Genomic DNA, 24,417 nt, shown 5'->3' with positions numbered 1-24,417 from the left:
GGCCATTTCTTTATATAGCCATCTTCTGAAACTCAGGATGTAGGTTACCCACCACCAGGAAAGCTTGAAATAGTTATGGTCTATAGGTCAAGTCCCAGCTCCGCCTCTCAGCACTCAGGTCTTCTAAAGTCTGGCCTGGAACTACCGCTATATTGGACAACTCAACATTCCCCACAAATACCAGGAGCTTTTCATACCTCCATGCCTTTGCTTATCCTGGTGCCTGCCCTTGGAATGCCCCTCCCATTCTTCTCCAACTATGGAAATCACAATGCACGTGAAGCTTTTGAATTACGTACTATAATTACCCCAGACAGTACATAACTAGATTAATTTTGAGTGTTCAGTTTGACTTAGTAGAACATTCGTTAGTTAAAAATGTCTAAAAGGCCCTAGCTGGTATGGCTCAATGAATAGAGTGTCTCCTGCGGGCTGAAGGGTCCTGGGTTTGAATCTGGTCAAGGTCGCATGCCTGGGTTGTGAGTTTGTTCCCCAGTAGGGAGCATGCAGGAGGCAGCCAATCAATGATTCTCTCTCATCATTGATGTTTTTCTCTCTCTCTCCTCCCTTCCTCTCTGAAATCAATAAAAGTAAAAATATAGTTTAAAAAAAAAAGACTAGCCCTAACTAGTTTGGCTCAATGGATAGAGCATCAGCCTGCAGACTGAAGGTTCAATTCTGGTCAAGGGCAAGTGCAGAGGGGGTGTGCAGGAGGCAGCTGAACAATGTTTCTCTCATACATGTTTCTAATTCTCTATCCCTCTCCCTTCCTCTCTGTAAAAAAAATCAATAAAATATATTTTTAAAAAAAGACTAAAAGTGTGATAAGAGCAAATATTTACTATTAGCCCTAATTTCAGAGTTGAATGTATCCTCAAGTTCTGCTATGTGGTAAACTCTATACTATCTCTTAAAAATTCATCATTTCCTCCTCCACTGGTATCTTCTTAGCACCTAACTCTGCCTATTCATATTATATTTGTTGCATTTCTTTATGCTTGTTTTCTCTAGATTACAAACACTATTTTAAGGTCAAGAATAAGCCTTAGAAATTATTTTATCTTTCCAGCATACTCATTAGTCTATGCACAGCAGTTTCTTGATGAATATTTATTATTTTACCGCCCTATGATTATTCTAATTAAAATAAGGGGTTCTTATTAAATGATAATTACATAGCTAATTATCGGGAAATATGGGAAAAGGACTATATACCTGGTGTAAACTAAGTAAAATTACTTAACTCAAGAGATTGAGTCTATTAAATCCCATCAGAAACAGCAACAGATATAGTAAATTACTTTACAGCCTTATTATCATATTGTGTCATTACCATTAATTATAAAGTGGGGCAAATTTTAATTTTGATTTTCAAAGAGAGAATGCTTTTAGTCTATAGACAAACCATAGACCAAGCTGTTGACGTGCAGTGTCTCAGCGTTCATTTCTCCCATGCCTGCAGTGGGCAGGCCATACCTGGGGTAAGGTTAAACACTCCAGATGGGATGTATAGAAGCCCAGCAGGCTACTTCCAACTCCACCCAGTCCTCATGAAGGACAGGGGCCATGTCCTGGCTGGACAGGAACCCAGGTCCCCTCCCACCCCCGCCCCCCTTCATCCTCTGTTTCTTTAAGCCCAGGCTGGAACTTAATGAGGAAGTCAGGTTTGGGTAAAGCCCAGTCATGCTCTAATGGCTCCGTGATATTTTCCCAAGGCCCTCGATAAATATTGGTGGCTGGCTGGCTTTGTCAGCTGCCTTTTCGTCCCGGAGTCATTGCAAGAAAAGAAGGTTGGCTGAGATTTACAGCTACCTTTCTCTTCTCACCAGGTGGGTGGTTGGGCTCGGGAAGGAATGAGAACCATCCCACTGACACAGGGGAAACGGTTCCCCGGCCAACACAATGAAGGGAACGGTGGTTTAGAAAGAATCCTAAAAATCACTCAGAGTTGATTACAGGCTGCCACTGAGAAATGAGGAAGGAAGGGCTTTTTCTTCGACTGCAGGGTGCACAGCTCCACCGTCAGAAATTATTATTTTACACGCGGGCCAAGGGGAGTCTGCATGCCTTTGAAATGGAAAGAGCAATAACAACTTAAGTACCTGGTAGGACTCACAGAGCATCAAGGTAGATTTACTCAGGCCATGTATGAACACCGGGCTCCTTATTGTATAACATCTTGCATTGCATGTTCCTAAAGTCACTGCTATGAAATAGTCCCCGGGTGCCTACTCTACAAAGGACACTGGGCACGGGGATTGAGAGAGCATCAAGCCACAGAGCTGTAGCCGGGCTCACCCTTTAGCTCAGGAGGGAGGATGGGGGTAGGTGGATAGTGTGCTTGCTGCGTATGCAAAGCTGCCGTGAGTGACACAGCCCTCTTCCCGGTGTTCACAGGGGCCCCACTGAAGGAGAACAGAATTTCCACAGGTGCCCACGCACTAACACAAACCTCTCCCCTCAACAAAGCAGACACCTTAGCTGCAATTTAAATTCGCAAAGGTGCGCTGTTGGTTCGCTATTGAGAAAGTGGGTGGGGAAAGCATCTCCAGCAAACATATCCTTGGATGGCTTTCAAGTCCTAATCCCCGGGGTTCATTTTGCATTCCTCCTCCTTCCTCTTGTCCCCTTCACACCTTTAGGAATGAATAGTCAAAGCACAGAGAGAGCACCTTGTGGTGGGCTGAACGGCAGGGTGCCCACCTGGAAATACATGTGCCCTGACATTATTTGGGCAAAAATTAGTTACATTTTCTATTTAAGGATGAAAACGGTGAGTCATCCCCAATCCACCTCTGCCTCAGTTTCCCTGCTCCAGTGAGGTCTAAAGGGGCTTCTTGGGTTGTAGCAGCTTCTGCTTCAGTTTGCCTGCGCCCAGTTCCTGGGGCCAGCACTGAGAGAGAGACAATAGTAAGGTCGATGAGGCCAAGTTCATGATTGAAAAGACCTGTCTCAGTCACACTGCTTAGCAGCTGGGCTACTCCGATCACCCTCAATAAGAAACATCCCCAGATACTCACTAAAGGCAGGAACTAGGCATTGTCAGGTCTCCCAGAAACCCTGACATGTCACAGTGAACTATTTACATTACTTAACACACCTCCTCCGATATTTAGTGGTTCTACGGGGTATGAAACAATTGTAACTATACATTTTTATGTCCAAAGTAGAGGCCGGGTGCACGAATCCCTCGTGGGGTCTCTTGGTCTGGCCTGGGGTAATTGGGCCTAAACTGACTCTCTGACATCCCCTGAGGGGTCCTGCATTGCAAGAGGGTGCAGACCAGACCAAGGGACCCCACCAGTGTACGATCGGGGCTGGGGAGGGACTGTGGGAGTGTTCCAGGGCTTGTACAGCTTGTCTCCCCCAGTTCTGATCCGCCAGACCCCAGCAGCAAGCTAATCTACAGGTTAGAGTGTCTGCCCCCAGGTGGTCAGTATGCATCATAGCAATTGGGTGACAGGTCGAACGAATGTTCAGACACTTAGCATATTAGGCTTTCTTTTTTTATATATATAAGATAAGATATCACCGCCCAGAGTATCAAGAAATGAAGCATAAAGACCACCTAGCTTTTTATTTCAAATATATTTCTTGATACTTAAGAGTAAAACCTTAAAAACCATTCATCTGTCCATCTCAAGATAAATTTGTTGAATAATTACTCTATGCCAGGACCTGGACTAGGCATTAAAAATATGAAGGTTTTTTTTTTTGTTTTGTTTTGTTTTTTTTTTAAAGAAGATTAATCTATAGCCCCTGCTATTACAGAACTAACTGAAAATCAATACCTTCCTAAGAGTCTCTTCATGCTTTAAAGAACTTAAATATAAAAATGCCACTAGATTGAAAAAATACCCGAAGATTCCTTCATCGTCAGGTTAGAAATTAAGATATATTTAAAGGAAAGAGGATGAGATATAAGGGTATTAAAACCTACCATGCCATAAAAAGAAATGAAATTCTGATACATGCTTTGGATGATCTTGAAAACATTATGCCAAGTGAAATAAGCCAGACACAAAAGCCATACAGAAAAATATTGTATGATTAGATTTACGTATATGAAATATCTGGAATAGGCAAATTCATGGTGACAGAGAATAGAATTAGAGATTACCAAAGGTGGGGGTGGGGATGGGGAGAATGGAGGTTTGCTGCTTAATGAGTACAAAATTTCTGTTTGGGGGGTGATAAAAACTTTTTTGAAATAGATAGTGATAACAGTTGCACAAAATGTGAATTATACACTAAAAGTGGTTAAAACATCATTTTTAATATTATATCTATTTTACCACAACATTTAAAAGCAATAATGTAATATACCAAAACCCATTGAATTGTACCCTTAAATGGGTGAATTGTGCAGAATGTAAATTATATCTCGAAAAAGCTGTGTGAGTGTGTGTGTGTGTGTGTGTGTGTATGTGTTTAAGACCATTCTTTACATGTTAACATATTACTTTGTCATCTTGTAAAGCTCTTAATATTCTCAAATAAATTGACTGGGAGCAGAATCAGGTGATCCATGTTTGAAATACTATGATTCACATTCCTTACTAAATGCCTCGATTTTACAAATCATTGCTAATCCTTGCTTAGAACACAGAAGAGCCCTCTGTCTTTTGGATATCTGGTTAAATAACTCATTGACAACCTTGCAATGACTAAATAACAGGCCATTTAAAAAGGAATCTCTTGAGTTGACTCCTCTTCAACACAGCCAGCCAGCAAAGTGTGGTTGAAATCAGTCAGAACCAAACGAATGACAGCCTTCAGCTTGTACACCTCTCCGTCATAGGCCAGCTGTAGAGCAGAGTGTGGCAGCATCTAGAAAAATGCCAGGCACATATGGGCTTTCGAGACACAGCCACTGAAAGGTCAGCTGCATCTGCTGCTTAGGGAACTGGCAGGGCCCCTGGTCAGACAACAGCACTTTGAGGGGGTGGCCGGCCCAGAGAGCCGCTGGGAGCTGGGTACTTGTGGGCTATCCCTGCTTTCTCTGCTGGCTCTGCACCTCGCTCAGAGGTCAGTCAGCCGCTAGACCACAGAGTGACCCTCTAAACAAGTATCCCTAAGAAGTCCAGGGGAGACGGAGCAGAAGGAGGTCAGCTCTTTCAGAAGTATTTCATGCTGGTGAACATTTATTTCAGAAAAGGCCACCATAACCTTTTGAACTTAGCGAACAGGTGAGCCACTCCTATTGCCTCAAAACAATAGTGACAAAACAGAAAATAAAAATAATGAGTGGGGAAACCCAGAAGTGAACTACTTTTACATTTCCCATCCCAGAAACAAAGTAATATGACTGAGACAGAATTTGCCAAAAGCCAGTAAACCTTTTCTATCCTACTAGTCAAATACAAATAACAGAGAACAAGGATTATATATTTTATGAAAGCTTTTGGAAAAAAAAAATGAGGTGGGAATAATAATCTTTTACTGTGTGGCCACTGAAGGCACCTATTTTTGACCAAAGGGAAATTCAACCTCCCACAAATGAGTTAGCCATCATACATGGCCAGAAAAACAGACTCCAGAAATGTCAATTCTAGCTGCTTTCGGGAGAAAGCTTAGGAGCTCCTTGTCACCTTCCTAGACCCTTAAAACAAATCACACAGTCACAGCAGAGTGTCCCAAACATACCCCGGATCCGAATCCCGTCCTGGCTCTGCGGGAGGAGAAGCCTGGATCCAGCCCTCCGAGGAGCGCTCCGATTCCTCCATCCTCGGACCAGGGCCCCCACCATGGTTGTTGACAGCATGCTCCCCAGGCAGCTGTGGCCCGCGCTGACGGGACGGGGTGGATGGCTGTCAGGCTGCCACCCCCAGGAGAATCCTGTCCACCTGGGATGAGGCGCTACACCCAAGGCAGACAGGTCTGGGCAGTTCCGCCCGCCTCCGTTCTCCACCCACACACTCATCCATCTCCTGGTCGCCTCCCTCGGGAGGCCCCAGGAAAGTGTGGCCAATGAGACAAGCAAAAGTAGACAACAGCAAAAATCACAATGAAGACATGAACAGAATCATTCAATAGAAGAGGATGGTGAGGGTTACAGCAGTGCCCGTCTCCTTTCTATGAGAGCTGCTTCTCTGTGTGTTTGATTCTTTCCCTGTCACCTGAAGAAGGTAAGTCCAAAGTTTCAACCTTTAAACATGGCTGTATGTGGGTGGGCCACGCACCTATGTACCTATTTCCTCTCCTGAACAGGAAGAGCTTTCTGGCAAGTTGTTTCCGAAGAGATCCATTCTTCTAGATAAGCAGAATTTGTTTCCAAAATATGAAAAGTATTTCTAATGTTCTGAGGGCTCCCTTCCTAGAATTAGACCAGCTTTTGTAGATGAGGGGATTAAGTAAAAATTGATTAAGGGGATTAAGTAAAAATTCACAATCATGTAAACACTCAAAGGCTTTTAAAAATGAATTGATTTCAATGACCTAGGTCTTCTCTCTCCTGGGGAGGTAGCTAGAGTTGCCACATGACTGAGTAGGTGGAACCTGAGCTTCATGTATACAGCACATTGCTCACATTGCCCCCTACTGGTCAAGATGCCAGGTGCATACGGGTTAGAGCTGCTTTAAGGCTATGGGAGGGACAAGGAGTTGAAAGGTCTAGAATCCCTTGGGTATGTCCACATGCTGCATTCATCCAGCCTGGGTGGTACTGAGATTGAGTTAACTACAGACAGCTTCAGAGGTTCTGATAGTACTGTATGTCCTTATGACTTTATGGATCATGCAGATAGAATGATCCATGCCCCATTTCATTCTTTTTCTCCCTTCCCAGTTTCACCACATTTAATAAAATCAAGGTTGTTTTTACACGAGGCAGGCAAATTCCCAAAACTACCCCAAACTGGCTATAATTCATCTTAAAAAGCCTACAGTTTACTAAAAAAGCAGTGGTGTTTTGAAGATACAGATTTTTTTTTACAGTCATGTAGTTGAGATTTCCCTCACTTGTTGATTATTTTGACATTTCCAAAATTAAAAAAAAAAAATTAGTATCCTTACAGGTGGAGGGACAGTAGAAATGAAAGGTGGGAATCTTAAAAGACACGAGAGCTGGAAGCTGCTGACTCCACTCCTGCACCCCAACCTCAGTGTTCTGGGGGCAGCATCTGATGAGAGACCCAAGTCCTGTTGCTCCCTGAGCTGTGCCTCTCCTTCCTCCCTTTGCCATGGGCAGCGAGGGCAACTGGCAAAGGAGCCTTCAACAGTCTCTCAGTTCCTGTGACTCCCCCCACAACCCACCCCTTCCCCCCGACACACACACCCTGAACCTGCCTTCTGCTGGCCACAACCCTGTGGGAATAGGGTAGCCTCTGGGGACAGGACTACAGGGGACTCAGGGACTCAAGCCTGCGGCCCGGTCTTGGTTTGGAGGTGAGGGATGAAGCAGGGATCTTGAGAGTGGCCCAGGGTCCCCAGTCAGGGGGCAGGATCAGGGGATGGGTGAGTGGGGCTGAGGCCAGACAGGGATTCCAGGAGAGGCCCTATTAGGACAAGCAGACACCAGCATCCTTGGCGTGAGGTGGCAGAGAGAACACAGCGATGATGAAGGCAGAAGATGGGCCGTGAGGACCGTACACAACTCCTCACCCTCTCTCTGTGGGCGCTCTCTTTTGAGGCCCTGCTGCTGCCACAGAGCTGAGATCCCTACAAACGACAGACACCGTCCCCACAGGGCGATCAGACGTCCAGGGCAGCGAATATGGACTCACAGACATTTCTGAGCACAGCAAACTTCCGGCACTCAAACACGGAGCCCCTGGCACGGCTGCTATTAATAGCCGCCAGAGGGGACAAGGAAGCATGTGAGAAAGGAGGTCCCTGGAGCCAACTGATACTTCCGATAAAATTCCCCAAGCCTCCTCTGTATCCCCAGAGTGCCCTGGGCACACGCCGCTGCCCTGCTCAGCCATCCACTTTCTTCCATCCGTCCCACTCATCCAGCCACCCCCAACCTCCCCACACATCAGAAACACTGTAAGCGCTGGAAGGACCGCTCTCCTAGGCCTAAGACAGCGCCGGGGAGCCTGCATCTCCCCCAGTCCCCGCACCTCCTTTCATCGCCAGCCTGGCTCCAGCCAGGGGCCTTCCGAAGAAACCATCTCACTCGACGGTGGGCTTCGTGCTGGGCCTGCACCGTCCTGGGCCCAGCGCTGCGTGGAGCCAGCACACAGCATGTGGGGGGAAGAGAACCAACACCATGGCCAGGAGTCCAGCAATTTCCACCCCTTGTCTACACATCAGCCAGGCTGCCTGACACCTCACACGTCCATGACACCCTGTGCTTCTTGCCACCACCCCCACCCCCCTTTGGTGACTGGAGCCGTCTCATGGCATCACCCTGTCTCTTACGCAGCCCAGGCCCCTCAGAGTCCCCACCGTTCACTCGCCTGTGATGTGTGGGTCCGGAGCATGACCTGTCAAGGCAGCCGCCTCCTGTCCCTTCACCTCCACAAAGAAGGGCTTCATCTGGATGTTGGGGGTCTCAGGTCCCCGACGCTCTTGAGACGGGGTCTGTCCACCAACTCAAGGCTCCGCCTGCACAGCGGCCTGGGACACTCTGCCGCCCCGAGTTTGCCGGCTGTGGCAGGTGGACGCTCGGTGTCCACGGTTTTCCCCAACAGGAAGCTGAGCAACGGCCGTGACTGCTCTGGGAAAGGCAGTCAGGAAGGGGAAGCCGAGTAATATCCTGCCGCGTAGGCCAGCCCGCCCTTCCCAAGGCCTGCACATGCACTTCCCGCCGCGGCCCGCCACCTCGGCCCTGTGCCCTGGGCCTGCACCCCGGTGACCCTGGAGCCAGGGACCCGGCCCGGCCCTGAGAGCATGAGGTCACTCTCCCAGCCCCGCCTGATCACCCCCTCCCGCTGGTGCAGAGGGACGGGCGGAGGAAGGAAGCGCACTTTCCCATTAGACAGCACTTCTAGACACCAGAACCAGGCCGAAGGCTGCGGGAAGGCCAGCAGGGCTCCCCGCCACAGACTGAGTTCATAGATGTCTGCTGCTAATTTCCCACGGAGACTGTGAGTGACCAACTGTTTTCTCAGTCTCATAAACTTAAGTACTGTGCTCAAGGCAGTGTCTGGATTATTTTCTTTCTATCATTTATAATTTCCTTTTCTTAAAAAAATATATTTTATTGATTTTCCACAGAGAGAAAGGGAGAGGGACAGAGAGCCAGAAACGTCGATGAGAGAGAATCATCGATCAACTGCCTCTTCCACACCCCTCAGTGGGGATGTGCCCGCAACCAAGGTACAAGCCCTTGACCAGAATTGAACCTGGGACCTTTCAGTCCCCAGACCGACGCTCTATCCACTGAGCCAAATCGGTTTTGGTCATTTATAATTTTCAATAAATACTTGGTTTATAGTATTCTCCCCAAGTAGTCTACTTTATGATATATACACATATACTGTATATATACATATATATTGTATATACACACACATATATATGGTCTTTAATTCAACACACACACACACACACACACACACACACACACACACACGAGACTGGTGCATGAATTCATGCACAGGTGGGGTCCGTAGGCCTGGCTGGTGATCAGGGCCGATCAGGTCCTGTCAGCCAGGGAGAGGGACCAGGAAGGACCTTGGGCCAATTGGGGCCTGCCAGCTGGAGCGAGGGACAGCGCGTGGGAGTTTTCTCACCAGCCCCTGAACCTCAACCCCCCTGGGAAAGGATTGGGGGAGCAGGTGATGATTGCTGGACCGGGTGCAGAAGGAATGGCCACCAGCTGCCAACACTGCTGGCTGGCTGTGAGGAGTTAGCTGTGGTAGCACCCTGACCAATAGAGGGCAGCTCCTATATTGAGCGTCTGCCCCCTGGTGGTCAGTGCATATCATAGAAAATGGTCCACCGGTCATTACAACGAGTCAGTTGTAAGGGTTGCTTAGGCTGTTATATAAATAGATATAATATAGTTAATCCTCGCCCAAAGATATTTTTTCATTGATTTTTAGAGAGAGTGGAAAGAAGGGAGGGAGACAGAGAGTGAGAAACATGGATGTGAGAGAGACATATCAATTGGTTGCCTCCTGCACACACTCCAATCAGGGCCGGGGATCAAGTCTGCAACCAAGGTACAGGCGGCCCTTGATCAGAATTAAACCTGGGACCCTTCAGTCCACCAGCCAATTCTCTATCCACTGAGCCAAACTGGCTAGGGCACTCTGTGATATTGGTGATGGTGGGGGGCATATACTTTCTGCCTACATCAAATCTCCAAGCCTGGAATAGTGCCTGGCACATACTATATACTCACGGAGTACCTGTAGAATGAATGAATGAATGAATGAGTGAATGAACAATTGTACACTGGGGACTCTGGTATAATCAGACTGCACGGTATTTTTATCACAGCTGTTGTAATTTTTAAAAACACTCTATTGTTATAATTAGATATAAATTCTATAAAAGAAAGTGGCCCATAATTATAAAATCATTCCCATGGGAAATATGATCCACTTTCTCATACCAATTTTATTTTGTGGATCCTTCAAAGACAGCACTATGATGAAGTGTGGGTTGCTGACATATATGTAAACTTAGATTTTAAGTTTTACTTCTGCTGTGTCCCTAGAATCCCATCTATATTGTTGAACATAGAGCCATAAGTTCAAGAAGCTTAACAAAGGACTACACACCTCTTGTAGTTTAGCATTCATTGTAAGACTAGAACCTTGGTTAAATTACATTAACAACCTTTAAACTCAAACTTGATTAAGAATGCAGCAATTCAAGTAAAGGCAACAGAGTTTTCTCCTGTCAAAACCTGAAGATAAGTTCAAAAATCGTTTCCAAATTTATTTTCTCCTCTATAAGACAAGGCAACCTTACATGAGAGTGGCACCTTCACTTACTTATGCAATTTAATAATTTGTTTTAATATATTGGTTTTATGGAAAATTATTAATATTTTTGTCATCATTTTTTCTCCAGGGGTTATCTATTTTTCTCAGAGATTTCTCTAAAATTATAAAATCAATGTTAACCTAATATGATAAGACCCAGGTTTCCTAACCATATTTGAAAGGCACCTAGAAATGTTTAGTCTTTAATTCACATAATCATTCATTTACTCATGGAGGGTTGGAACAGATTCCCAAGGAAACCTCAACATTTGGCAGCTGGAAATAACCATCTGCTTTAGCAAAACCTTTGTTATTTGTAAATCCACCCTGAAATCTGAACCCCGTAAAACTGCAGAACTCTGTATTAGATTGGTGCAGAACATTAAACCGGAGAATGTGCCAACATTTCTCTCTCTCTCTTTTAAGAGAGTATGCGGATTAATTACAGGGCGCTGATTGACTTGGATTAGACTTGATCCCTGTCTGCAGAAAATTAATTCCTACCACTTACATCAATTAGATTGGGTCAAGACGGGTAATTCAGGCTCAACCGAATAGAAAAACTCCTGTGTACGAAGGCATCTGAAGTGAACCCCGATTGTTTCTGTTAAGAAATAATTCTTGTTTATGTGTGGAGCATTGTTAACGGAACAAGGAGTTGGAATTTTCCGTGCTCACTTCAGAGAGTTATTAGAATTTGTTCAGTCCTTGCTGAATTTCGGTGTTTCATTGGGAGCAGAAAAAGTGGGGAAACATTTTACCTTTTTTTTGGGTCCCGTTTTGTCTTTAAGTATCATTCATACTAGCATTTAAGGGGCCACAAATACTATCTACATTAAAAACAAGGGGATGCATTAAAAATAACTCCTAAGACTTCCTGCTTGACTCTTGCTAAAAACCCTTGATAACAGACTATTTAAGGAACAAATAGGGAGCTAACTGGGTTTTCTGGCTCATGGAATTTGGGTGATCTCATGTGGGTCACCTCCTTCTCCCAGTGACCCTTTCCGGCTAGTCAGGATCTCTCCCTGGACCCGCTGGAGGCGTACTCCTCCCCATCTCTCGTCTGCGGCGGTGGTGAAGGCTCCCAGGCCTGGCAGTCCCAGCAATTTCTTCTGTTTCTGAGCATAGCAAGGCAGTGAGCAGGGATAGACTATTTTTATCCATAATTTTAAATGGCTGTAGCTACCGCTATTCACCAAATATTATAAGAGATTAGCCATACGAGGGATTAGAAAGGCTAATATGTTTGCCTCAAGTTATATGGAAAGCGAGGAGTTTGGACATCAGATTTTGGAATTTTCCCCAAGAAAGATGACAACATTCTACATGAGGGCTTTGCCAGGTGTTGTGGCAAACACAGGTGGGCCCTTAGGCTGGTCTTTGTCTGTGTGAATCAGAAAGGGATCCATATCACGAAGATGTCCCTAGAGGGGATGATATATGAACTGGTCCCAGAAGAACAAACAGGAATAAGTAGGAGTTAGCAGCCTGGAGCCGGGGTGGGGGTGGGAAATGGAGTAGGAGAAAGGGGCAGGACTAGGGAGTCCCTTGTGCATAGACCATGGTGCCAGTTGGGTGGAACTGTAAGGTAACAACTGTGGTGTGTGTGTGTGTGTGTGTGTGTGTGTGTGTGTGTGTGTGTGTGTTACTGTTAGGAGTTATAAGGAGGGGGGAGAGACAAAATTACAGAGGTAAACAGGAACCAGGCGATGAAGGGTCTCATAAATCTTTTTTTTTTAAATATATATTTTATTGATTTTTTTACAAAGAGGAAGAGAGAGAGATAGAGAGTTAGAAACATCGATCAGCTGCCTCTTGCACACTCCCTACTGGGGATGTGCCCGCAACCAAGGTACATGCCCTTGACCAGAATCAAACCCGGGACCTTTCAGTCCACAGGCTGACACTCTATCCACTGAGCCAAACCGGTTTTGGCTCATAAATCTTAACAAAGAGTTTGACTTTGTTGTGCAGCGATGAGGTGGTTTTGAAAGGTTTGAAAGTGAGGAGGACCATGATCAGTTCTGTGTTTTGAAAAGGTTCTCAATGAAATTCAAAAACAGACTGGAGGTCCCGGCCAGTGTGTGGCTCAGTGGTTGAGCGTCGACTCATACCCCAAGCAGTCACTGATTCGTTCCTGGTCAGGCACATGCCTGGGTTGCAGGCTCAATCCCCAGCAGTGGGTTGCAGCCAATAGATGTTTCTATCTCTCTCTCTCTACTTCTTCCTTCCTCTCTCTCTCTAAAAAAACCAAAAAAAAAAAAAAAAAAAAAACAACACACACACACACAAAAAAAACCCACACACACACAAATAAACAAACAACAACAAAAAACAACACAGACTGGAGGAAGCAAGACTGCAGGGAGGTGAAGACCAGCGAGGAGAGATGGCAGCAGCCTGGATAAGGCCGCTAGAGTGTGGAGAACACATGTGGTGTGAGGGATGATTCAACAGGGGTGGGGTGTGAAAGGCAGGGAGGAGCCAGGGAGGCGCTAAGGCCTGTGGTGGGGGCACCTAAGGGCAGGCATTGCCTTTCACTCACAGAGGAATGAACAGAAGAGCAGGGGAGTTTTGGTTGCAGGGTGGTGGGTGATGCAGGAAGATGAGTTCTCCCATTCTGAGACACTTCGGCTACCATGAGCCTTCTCCCCCACTATAATTACTTCTTTGAAAACATTTTGGACATGTACTGTTTCAGCATGTTTGAATTGCCCTAGTTACTCCTTCAGATTACAATCTGTCTCCTTCACATCCACTTCTCATACCGCAGTTGCTCAATAAGTGCTTATCTTACGATATCCTTGGGACAAATTCCCAGACAGAGCACTGCAGGTTCAAAGGGTAAGACGAATAATTCTTACTATGTAAATCCAGGTTTTCCCCAAAGGATAGAACTCCTTTACGTGGTCAGCAGATGCAGGAGTCTGTTTTCCAGGGTTGGTCTTTGACTTCTCTTCACTTCATAGGTGTAAAATGTGTTCATTTTTAAAAAAAAAGTTGTAATAGATAAATCTCCATATGTGGTTCTCTATTTGTTTTATTCTGGGTGAAATAGCTGTTCAATGGTATCCTTGAACCATGTACCTCTTAGAGTCTGATATGGTACCTCACATTTATATGAATTCATGTGTGTATGTGTGTGTTATCAAGTCTCAAATTTTAGCTATGCATACCGACTCATTTTGTTTCTTTCATTCTATTTTAGCTTTAAAAGGTTATAAATTCTATATAAATACATATATATTCATCTTGTGCTTTTCATTTTCTTTGCCTTCAACAAAATTTCCCCTTTATAGGTGGAACTGTGCTACTCCAAATATATAATTCTTTCATTCGTGGGGCGTTCACTGAAATTATGTACCGTATTTTCCGGCGTGTAAGACGACCTTTGAAACGAAAAAAAGTCAACTGAAAATCGGGGATAGTCTTATATACCGAATATATCCCGAAAAAACGTCTCGGTCACGTTCATGGCATTGCCATTTGTGAAGAGACCTTCCATTTATTGTATCAATGTACGGTATATTACTGTATGTTCGAAAAATGTCATTCATTAAAAATTTAATTAAAAAAAGAACTGGTGTTGCCTCGGAAGTGGGGGGTAGTCTTATAAAGCAAATATAGGCCTAAACCTATGTTTTAACTGTAAAATTAGGGGGTCATCTTATATGCCGGAAAATATGGTAGTTATATATTTTGTGATATGAGGTCTAAATCTTAAATATTTTTCTTTTGTATTATATCTTGTGGTTAGTGACTTTATTTTTACTCAATTTACCTACATTTTATTGGCATTTTATCATGATGTCTGCAAAAAAAACATGTCAGTTCATTTTTGCTGTTTAATTTTATCATCTTAGATTTAAAATAACCCTTGTGTTTATTCTTCCACTAAGAAAAAAGTTTTATCATTAAAGGCTGGGGCCAAAATAAAGATACCCACTTACATTAGAAATGTAAGAAACCAAAGGATGAGGTTGTAGGGTTAGAAGCTCCCTTCTCCTAAACCCCTACCCCAACCTGGAAAGCATGAAAGGAGGAACGAGAAAAGTCACAAGAATGTTTAAACGCATGTGAGAAAACGCACCTGTGGGCACACACATTGGTATCTGACACAGCTGGGTGTGAGTCCTCCTTCTGCCACATAGGAGACGAGCGACCCTGGGCCAGTTCCCGAAGTGCATAAGTTTGCCCACATAAACGGTGCGAATGGACGTGGATTGAAGGGGACAAGAACGAACGCAGGAAACTACTGGGGCTGCTATCACAGGTGGCATAGGAAAAGTAAAGGGTGTGCAGGCCACTTACCCCACACTACCTGCTGGTGCTCAGTAAGCTCCCAAAATGTCACTGTGATTACTACCGGTAACTATTTCTCAGCTGGGCACCTTCATCAATGCCGAGAACACTACTGAGTTTACCATTACATTTTCAAGTAGAAAACAGCTCCCAATTTGTACATACCTTTTATAGGCGATGTGTGAGGAATAATCTGGCACTATGCTAAAAGTGAAACCCAGGTGCCATAAATGTAGTTGTACAATAACATGTAACAATAGCTTGAATCCAGCTGGTTCTCTAAATTTAGGTGAGCTGATATAACTCCCCCTTAGCAGGTTGATTTTAGGAAAGTCAGGCCTAAAAGAGCTTGGCCTTAAATAAATCCTTCATGTCTAAGTATTTTATCTTTACACTAGTGGCCCAGTGCATTGTTTCATGCACACTGGAAGGAAATTAATTAGAAGAAAGATTCATACAATAAATGTTACTGCAAAAATTTACATGTCAAAATAGTATATATAATATCTTACCTAATAATAGACAAACATGTAAATTGACCGTACCTCTGCTACACCACAGCCAATCAGAGTGAGTATGCAAATTAGAAGGCCAAAGAAGGCAGCAACCCAGCTGCTCTAGGTGCAGAGTGGCCAGGCGGGGGTAGGGGGAGGTGAAGGATCTACAAAAGTGGAGTGCTGCAGCGAAGACAAGACTGCAGACTCCGGAGTCTGTAGGGAATATGAAGATGGCAGAAGGCACACTCTGGCCAGAGTGAAGGCCTGGGTCTCGGGTGCTGGAGGAAAACCGGTGCTGGAAGCCAAGGGAAGGAAGGCTATTACACGAATCTCTTTGTGCAATGATCCTCTAATAGTATTATAAAATTAAAATACAAAATATTTTAATATCGCTATTCACTCTTTCTCTATAACAGACATGTCAGAGATGAAAGAAATTTAGTAAAATATATATGAAAATAATATTGAGCTTTATATGTATCGTACATGCATGAGTCAACATTTATTTTTAAATTGCCAGTGCGCATCATATGTACTGTCTGGTCGGTTGGTCGGAAGGTCAAACAAACATACAGTCGGTCACTTAGCCATATATATGTGTGTATATGAAATTCATGCATGAGGGGCAGGTCCCTTCAGCCTGCACCCTCTCCATTCTGGGACCCCTCAGGAAATGTCTGACTGGCAGTTGGACATCCCTCTCACAATCCAGGACCACTGGCTCCCAACCACTTGCCTGCCAGCCTGCCTGATCACCTCTAACTACCATCCCGCCTGCTGTTCTGGTCACCCCCAACTTCCCTGCCCCTGCTGGCCTGGTTGCCCCTAACTGCCTCCTCCCGCTGTTCTGGTCACTCCCAACTGCCCCTCTTTGTGGGCCTGATCACCCCACACAGCCTGCTGTTTCGTTGTTTGGTTGCCCTTCACTAACCCCCCTGCCGGCCTGGTCGCCCCATGCAGCCTGCTATTCAGTTGTTTGGTCGCCCCACACTAGCTCCCCTGCCGGCCTGGTCGCCACATGCAGCCAGCTGCTCAGTAATTTGGTCATCCCTCACTAATCCCCCTGCCAGCCCTACGCAGCCTGTTCTGTTGTCTGTTTGGTTGCTTAGGCTTTTATTATTATAGATAGATAGATAATGCCCTCATGTCTAAGTATTTGCATATGTGGTAGGAAAAAAGGGTTAGATTTTCTTTTAGAAACTGAATTGAGAAAAATCATAGTCCATTAAAGGCAATGGCTTACCTAAATTTTACTCGAGTACAGATGTGTGAAATGCCCTAAATGAGGATATCGTGCGCTGAGATGTGTTCATGAATATCCTGCAGCATCTACAGTAAGCACTGCCCACAGACAGGCAGGAGAAAATCAACTCTGTCTACCAGGCTCTAAACATCTAGGGACTCTTCTAGGACTAGAATGGGGGCTGACTTAGTTCTGGTCACAGAGGTCACAGGTTACCCAGAATGTTTAAAAATAACGCAGTGCTAACCAGATGTGCAGCTGCTGGATGATAAAAGGATCTTTCCCTAGAACGGCGCTTACCTTAAAAGTGTTTTTGGAACTTGTATCCACAAGGATTTGCCCTTTTAAAGAGGATGCTAAAGGTTAATTTTCTATGGCAGAAGGACTGCAGACAAATGCCAAAACTCTATTCCCAGACCTAAATTATATAATCAGAAATAGAGCGTTCAAACTGCACATCAAATAGCCTCCTTTCTGGCAGACTATGAAGAAAAATCAGTGTCAGTGTTTGAAGTAGGCATTTGTTTATATAATGCACCCAACCATGACTGCCAAACGCAATAATTAAACGCTTTAACAAGTGAGGAATCTCGCCAGAATATGTAATTTGAGGGGGCTTATAAGCAGAGAGCTGATAGGTAGCAGAAAGTGCTGAATTATTTATCTCCTGCTCCTCAGGGGCAGACACTCCCGCTGAGAGTCCATCTGCAGGAACACGAGGAGAGAAAGGAGCGTGTCAGGAGGGGCCAGCAATTTTATTTAAATGTTACCTTTCTTTTTAACTCTAAATAGTGCTCTTCCCTCACTTGTACAGTGAGTTCGCACCTTCTTTTCGTTATAAAATTACCTGTGTGAAAATGAAATTAAACATCTACAAAGTAACAACAGATAATTATATATTTTTCTTTCCGTTCTTCGAATTATCAACAAAAAATTTATACTCCTTAGCTGTGCCTGTATTTCTCCTCTGGAGAAGGAAAGGGTCTGGATTTTTTGAGCACATGATAAGGAATTGCTTTTATGTCATTTACTTCTATAAAAATAAATGGAGTGTTATACCAACTCATTTTCAAAAATTCCTTGTAATTCTAAAGTCTTAGATATGATTTTCTGTTATAGCATTCAAAGGAAAAATGATAGTACATTAACAAATAGCTGAAGAGCTCATGCATCAATGATAATATTATTTAAAATAATAGAAAACATTCTTCCAATATGACATATAGTATAGTCAACTTAACACAAGTATATGTAAGTAATTTAATACATATATTTATATATTAAATAGTTTATATAAAATAAAATGTACAAGTGTCAAAGCAACAATGATTTAAAATTGTCTGTATTCTCTTATTTCCTCTAAATGCTACTCTTGGTGAAATATAGCATCATTTTACTATAGGCTTATAGTTACAACTAATTAGAACTTTTTGAAGGGTAAATAAACAGTAAAGACTCAATTTTAAAAAATCAGTAGTGGAGATGTTTTCCTAATAAAAATGAATTAAGTAAATTCTTTATAGCCTCTTGTTGACTTGTATTTCACTGACTTTATAAGGAATATGATCCACTAATTATATTTTAAAGGCATTATAAGATAAATTTTGTGTTGGCGACAAAGAGTAAACCTAGGGGCAAAGCAAAGAGCTGGAAGAATAATCCAGATGGCAACTCTGAAAAGTTGAACAGGCCACCACCTACAGCTCTGCACACCTGCCTGGCCTTCCACATACCACCAGGAGCTGATCACAAAACCCCCTGGAGTGGTAGCAATATGCCAGCCCCAGAGCTGTTGCATGTATCACACAATTGTAAAACCATCCTTGATTTCCATGTATGAAATGTTTGTTCTTGATTATTTGTTTTTGATATTTTTATAAAAACCCATGGGATTTATAAACAAAATAAACATCTGTCTTGCTGAGGGAGCAGGGATAAAAAGTAATAAAGCTGCTGCTGTCCTTTAATACAAAACCCCCTCAGTAATTCCAGGAATGGCTTCAAAAGGAAATTAGAAATACATTATAAGGTCAAAATCCGGGTTAGCACAATGTCAACATGAAGAACATTGTTGGAAAGAACCTGATGGAGTTTAAAAATCATTCCTATAACTGCTCCCCAGGATTCTGCCAAAGGACCTACATAAATAGTTGAAGTAACTTTGACATCTAAGGTACTTCACGGTAGTGAAGGTAATTTAGGCAAAAATTTACCCCAAAGCGCATCTCATGGTTTTACATGTTAACTAAAGAGCTAATTCTACCCTTTTAATCGAAGCCTGATGGGTTCAAGCAGAAGTAATTGCAAGGGAGTCAGCATCAAACTAGGTCAGGAACTGTCCCCTATAGAAGCTCAGATGCCATCTCAGCAGTTCTTCAGCCCCCATGCACCCAGGAAGGAGTATTTCATTCTTCCCCTCTGCTCCTACGCAATTTGCACTATAGACGCTCCCAGCTCCCAGCTCTCAGCTCTTTACAATGATAAGCCTTGAAGGATTTAATCTCTCTCCATTTGAGGACTAGCTCTACCCCAGGAATCCCCTTTTGTGTCTCTTGAAACCACTATGTAACTTGCAAATGCTTGAGTTAAAAAGAAAGAATGGTGGTTTTTACAGCAATCTTATTTTAGCCATCCAACACAACTAGGTGGGGAAGAAACAAAGAAGCCCTGAGAAGGCTTAAGTTAAAATGTTAAAATAAGTTAGGACTAGCCATTGCTTTGAGGCATCACTGCTGTAAAGTAAAAAGATTGCTACCATACTGCTCACAACGATTTGGTGCCCATTTTATTTACATTTAAGGTCAAATGAGACAAATTCTGTTTTGTATTATTTTGTGCAAAGTAGAAGGACTGGAGAAACCATGTATTTTGTACCATTAGAAGTCTGAAATGATTTTCCAGAAACCAATCATAATAAGTAAAAGGAACACCAGTTTTTAAACCTTTATCGCAGACTTTCCCCCACATAACTCACATATAATGCGTTGTGATCTTAAAGTCCTTTGTGCATGCATTTCAGGTCAGGCCTGATTAGGAACACTGACTGGAATGCCGGATTCTCACTTGGTGATCAGCCAGCCTGGCTCCATGGAAACCAGCAAGCCCCAACAGATCAAAGACCAGCTTAGCACTCAACTACTGTCCAACAATAGAAACGATGCTCAAAATGGGTACAGTTTCTCGAATGGGCCATTATAGTTCATTGTAGAAGAACTCAAAATCTAAAGAAATGGTTGGCTCTTAAAGAAAACCATAATTCCTTCTTTAGAACTAGACTACAGGGAGTGAGAAACTATTTAAGGGAGCCATTAAAAAAAAAAAAAAAAAAAAAAAAAAAAAAACACACAAAAAAACACACAAAAAACAACAACTCATTTTGGATTATGTTTAGGAGGAGTTTGGGCTGTTTGAGGTCCCATGATCATTTATTGTTTTGTTTTAAATAACAGCTACAGGTAGAGCAGCCAGTGCGTTATGTCCTTTCAGGGCAGATTCCAAATAGCAATGAGGCTACAGAGAGCAGCAAGGTCCCCGTTCAGTGGATGTGTACACATGCGCACAAGGAAGCCTTCCCTAATTCATACAAAAGCTCTCCCACCAAAGGCAACCAGCAAAATAGCAAGTAGACATTTAGACTCGATCTTCACTTTTATATTCCTGGAAAGACTGATTTGTATATAAGCATTTAGCCATCCTATACAACTCATCTTCAAATATTTCTGCTCTTTATGTCTCTTTAGACACACATCTCAGATAGGCAAGATGTTTCAAAACCTATTGATACCGGCTGAGAAATCTTCCAAAGAGCAAATAGCACTCAAAAATAAGATAACACTTTACTTGGTATTGTTGGGGGCGAGGGAAGGGTTTAATATCAACTTTCCTTCTAAAGGAGGGTCAGTTCTGTTTTCTACAGCTTCACTTTTTCCCATACCTCTGAATTTAGTTTCTTCTCTAAAAGCTCCTGAGCATTCTTGCTCAAACAAGGTCAACGAAGGGACAGTGGCATCAGATCATCTATTGTATAACAATTCCAGTTGAGAGGCAGAAGCAAGGCAAGCAGGCAGGCCCACTGAGGCCAAGTTTACCCATTACAAATCCCTGTGGCCTTACCTGTGCTTTTCTCCTATGACCTGAGCTCCAGAGTAGGGCTCCATATACCACCTCAACCATCTTCCCTGGATTGCCAAGCATTAAGGAATAAAGGAACAAATGCCATTCGCAGCTTGAGGGAGAGGGGGTGTTACCACCCATTTTATAGCTGAGAGAAACAGCAGCCTTTCCCAATGATCCGTGATGCTGCCTTTATGGAACCAAGCAAACTCATCCAGCGGGAAGAGAGTCACGTGCTTAGCCTTGACATTAATTATTAAATCAAATAATTGAAGCCTTGGTGGAGGCAGGAAAGAAAATTCTACCTCTTTCTAAAGCTTTCTTTTCTAATGCCATAGTATTGTTGGGAAAAAGAGGACAAGGAGAAATTTTGTCCTATAGTGATAGTGGCATAAAGGACTGCAACCTATTTAAGTAACTTGCACACAGACTGTGCTCTAATCATTCTAAGTCCAATTCTGGGGTCTAGGACACATTTTCCCACAGATGTAACACTATAAAGGATAATAAACAGGTTACAAAACCGCCTACATTGGTCTATTTCAGTGGTTGGCAAACTCATTCGTCAACAGAGCCGCAAACCGCGGCTCTCGAGCCTCATGTGGCTCGCGATCCGCAGTTTGCCGACCACTGGTCTATTTAACTTGGTTGTCAAACACCACAAGGAGCCAGTACTCCTGATGACAACCTAGCTCCATCCAGCTGTCCAAGCCTAAAAGCCAGGAAGGCATCCTCAACATTGTTCTCCTGTCCCCCTGCCCCGTCTCTACAATCTATGTCTGAGAACAGAAAGTATTTCCTAATAGAGTAATTTTCACTTTAAACTCCATGAGCTTTTAGAAGCATCTCCCCAATTCTGCACAGAATACAGAATGACTGTATGACATGCTCCGAAGAACAAAGCACTAAATGGCCTCCAAGCAGGTTCTGTGCATGAGTGACTCTGCATGGTAGTGTCAGCTGAATTGTGGGCACTTTCTAGTCATGGAGACCTCAGCAACTTAGACCAGAAGATGAAGACAACACCATGGCTGCTCATACATGAGACATGCTCTGCCTCCCACCAGGTGCCAAGAAATAACTTGAGAGGGCCTTTGTAAAAGAATGGACAGTCTGCAGCAGTATGTAGGGATAAGAGCCAGGAATCGACAGATTACCATAAGAATGCATCCAATAAGTACAGTAGCCCCACTTCAACGGGCACCGCGGGTTGCTTACCCAGCACCTATTCTCCACTTGTCACTTCCCAACAACTTACTTTAAGTATCCACCTCCTTGTCCCTTCTACTCACGGACATATAGAAGTGCAGCTGATCTCATCCTCAACACTATTGGTGGGCCCTCGTTCATCTAAGCCAATCCGTGCACAGTATTCTTAGTGTGGTTATTGCTCTCCATGATGTAAGGGGCCATATCGGATTGGAAGAAGGGACTTATAGTTCATGGCAGAGGTTCCTCGCTTTCTTCTGTTCATCCATTTGTGTTTAGCCACTATCTGGTGAGCATTTAGGGGAGCCTGCCTGAGGAAGAAGCCAAGAAAAACGGCAGAGCGAAAGATGAGAGAAACTAAAGCCTCTGTGACATTCCTGACTGTCCCAGTTAATGACCCTTACAGGACACACTTCCTCACAAGCAGGTTAGTAGTTTCTTTTTGTCTTAGCACATTTAAGTAAGAATCTGTATCACAGCTGAAAATGTTCTCTCGATTAAAGTGATAAAACTCCAGTGAAACATTGAAAGTATAAGACCTTGGGTATGGGGGAGTGGAAGATAAAGATGTAATACGTATGAATGTGCTTTGAATGTTAGAAAAGGAAGTGTCTTACATACTCCTAGTGTTTTCTCCCTGAAAGGATATTGATAGGTTAAAATAAAAATTCTTTAGAATTTAAGTCGTCCATTTGCTATAAGTCTAAAATACAAAATACAAATGCTCATAAATCTAAGTGAGAGAGTGTAAGTCTTCAATATGCTCTAAATCGTTCAGGAACCCCATTTTCCTGAACCAAGACACCTTATTATTTAACCCACTTACTGAGCCACTGCTCAGTATACAAGAACAGGCAAAACTAAATAACTCTTAAGGCTAAAACTTGGTGGGAGTTGGGGAGAGATAATTAATCCTCTCTATTTATAAATGTAAACATCTAGTGTTTAAAGTGGTGCTCCCAAAGCATGGATGATTTGTTTAATAGTAAGTCTGAAAGAACTTCCGAGAAATGGTTGGAAATAATGAGAAGAAAAAGCTTCTTGGCTGTCTTTCAAGAGGGTCAGAAGAATGATCACAGAGGAAGAAAAATAAAGTGTTCAATATCTCCCAGCAGGTCAGCTGGTCATGTCAGCAGCCCTCCTTTCCATCTGTTTTTTTGTTCTCTAAACGATCCCATGAGCATCATAATCATTTTCTTAAGTGTTTAAAGTTTCTCAGATAGGAAAGCTCGTATTCATAAAAAAAAAAAAACCATAAATGTGGAAAACTTTGAAAATGTATTTTGTGTCTCAGGAATACATAGTGGAGGCCGGCCTCTAGGTGTACAAAGCGGTAGAACAGTTCATTGAGTTCCGAAGGAAGGAAGCCCTAGATTCTCCACGAGAAACTAGCATTTTACTGTTCTCTGCTCAGACTCACTCAACTCTACAACTACAGGTAGAACCAATTTAAACGTGGAACATGTTCCAAAAGACTCCTGGTACATGTTTTTTTTTTTTAATTATTATTTCTACAGAAAAATCTGCTCCAGGTTCTAATGGTATACACGGGCAAAAGTAGGTTTACAGCTATTTGTATGAAAAATAGCATAATACAAGAATAAACTCTGTGTTTTGCATACTCACAACTATAAACCTGCCTTTGTCCTACCCTGTATGGTTCCCAGCTCTGTCCATAAAACCTTTTTAACCTCTAAAGATCCTCAAATGTGGGATCTACCCGCAGCTTATCAGGGTTTTTATGGAAGAATATGTCTAAGATAACAGGAGGGGACCTGATGGGGAAGATGCGTTTTTGAAAAAAGGAGGGACAGGCAAAAATTTCCTTACCCTCTTTCTCCTCTCCTTCAACCTCGCACATGCTCCCCTTGGGATGGAGGACGGAGTAGGACTTCCACAATGTGTATGCTTCTCCTTTCTACAGCTGAATTTCCCCTCCTCCTTCTTTCCCTAAGAGACTCAAGCTGGCCACCATTCTCATGGTCTCCTCTCAGGATACGAGGCTCTCTCAGCATTGTTCATTTAAAAGCCTTCTACCTAAGGTCTTGCCACAAAATAAGGATGCATGGGTCTCCGAGTATCAGAATTAAAACCGGGCTAAAATGAAGAACAAACAGACTTGAAAGGGCTATGCAGCTGTCTCCTATCATTGCTCTGCGGTGCCCAG

The 24,417-nt window shown here is 43.4% G+C and overlaps 1 protein-coding gene across 3 annotated transcripts in view; it reads right to left on the bottom strand.

The window, feature by feature from the left end:
* The window catches only part of PLEKHG1 (pleckstrin homology and RhoGEF domain containing G1), a 188,727-nt gene that overhangs the window by 105,965 nt on the left and 58,345 nt on the right, over nucleotides 1-24,417 (bottom strand). The window contains exon 1 of one of the 3 annotated variants that reach the window (XM_084890125.1): nucleotides 8,403-8,618. The exons of the other annotated variants lie outside the window; for them this stretch is intronic. Within the exon in view, the coding sequence (XP_084746251.1) occupies nucleotides 8,403-8,481 (79 nt within the window). The 5' untranslated portion in view covers nucleotides 8,482-8,618. Of the gene's footprint in view, nucleotides 1-8,402; nucleotides 8,619-24,417 lie in introns of those variants that run through there. 3 annotated transcript variants of the gene reach the window in all.

Source organism: Pipistrellus hanaki, assembly GCF_964339955.1.
Source record: "Pipistrellus hanaki genome assembly, chromosome: 7".
NCBI lineage: Eukaryota > Metazoa > Chordata > Mammalia > Chiroptera > Vespertilionidae > Pipistrellus > Pipistrellus hanaki.
The sequence above is the reverse complement of the archived record's forward strand: the minus strand, read 5'-3'. Positions and strand labels throughout refer to the sequence as shown.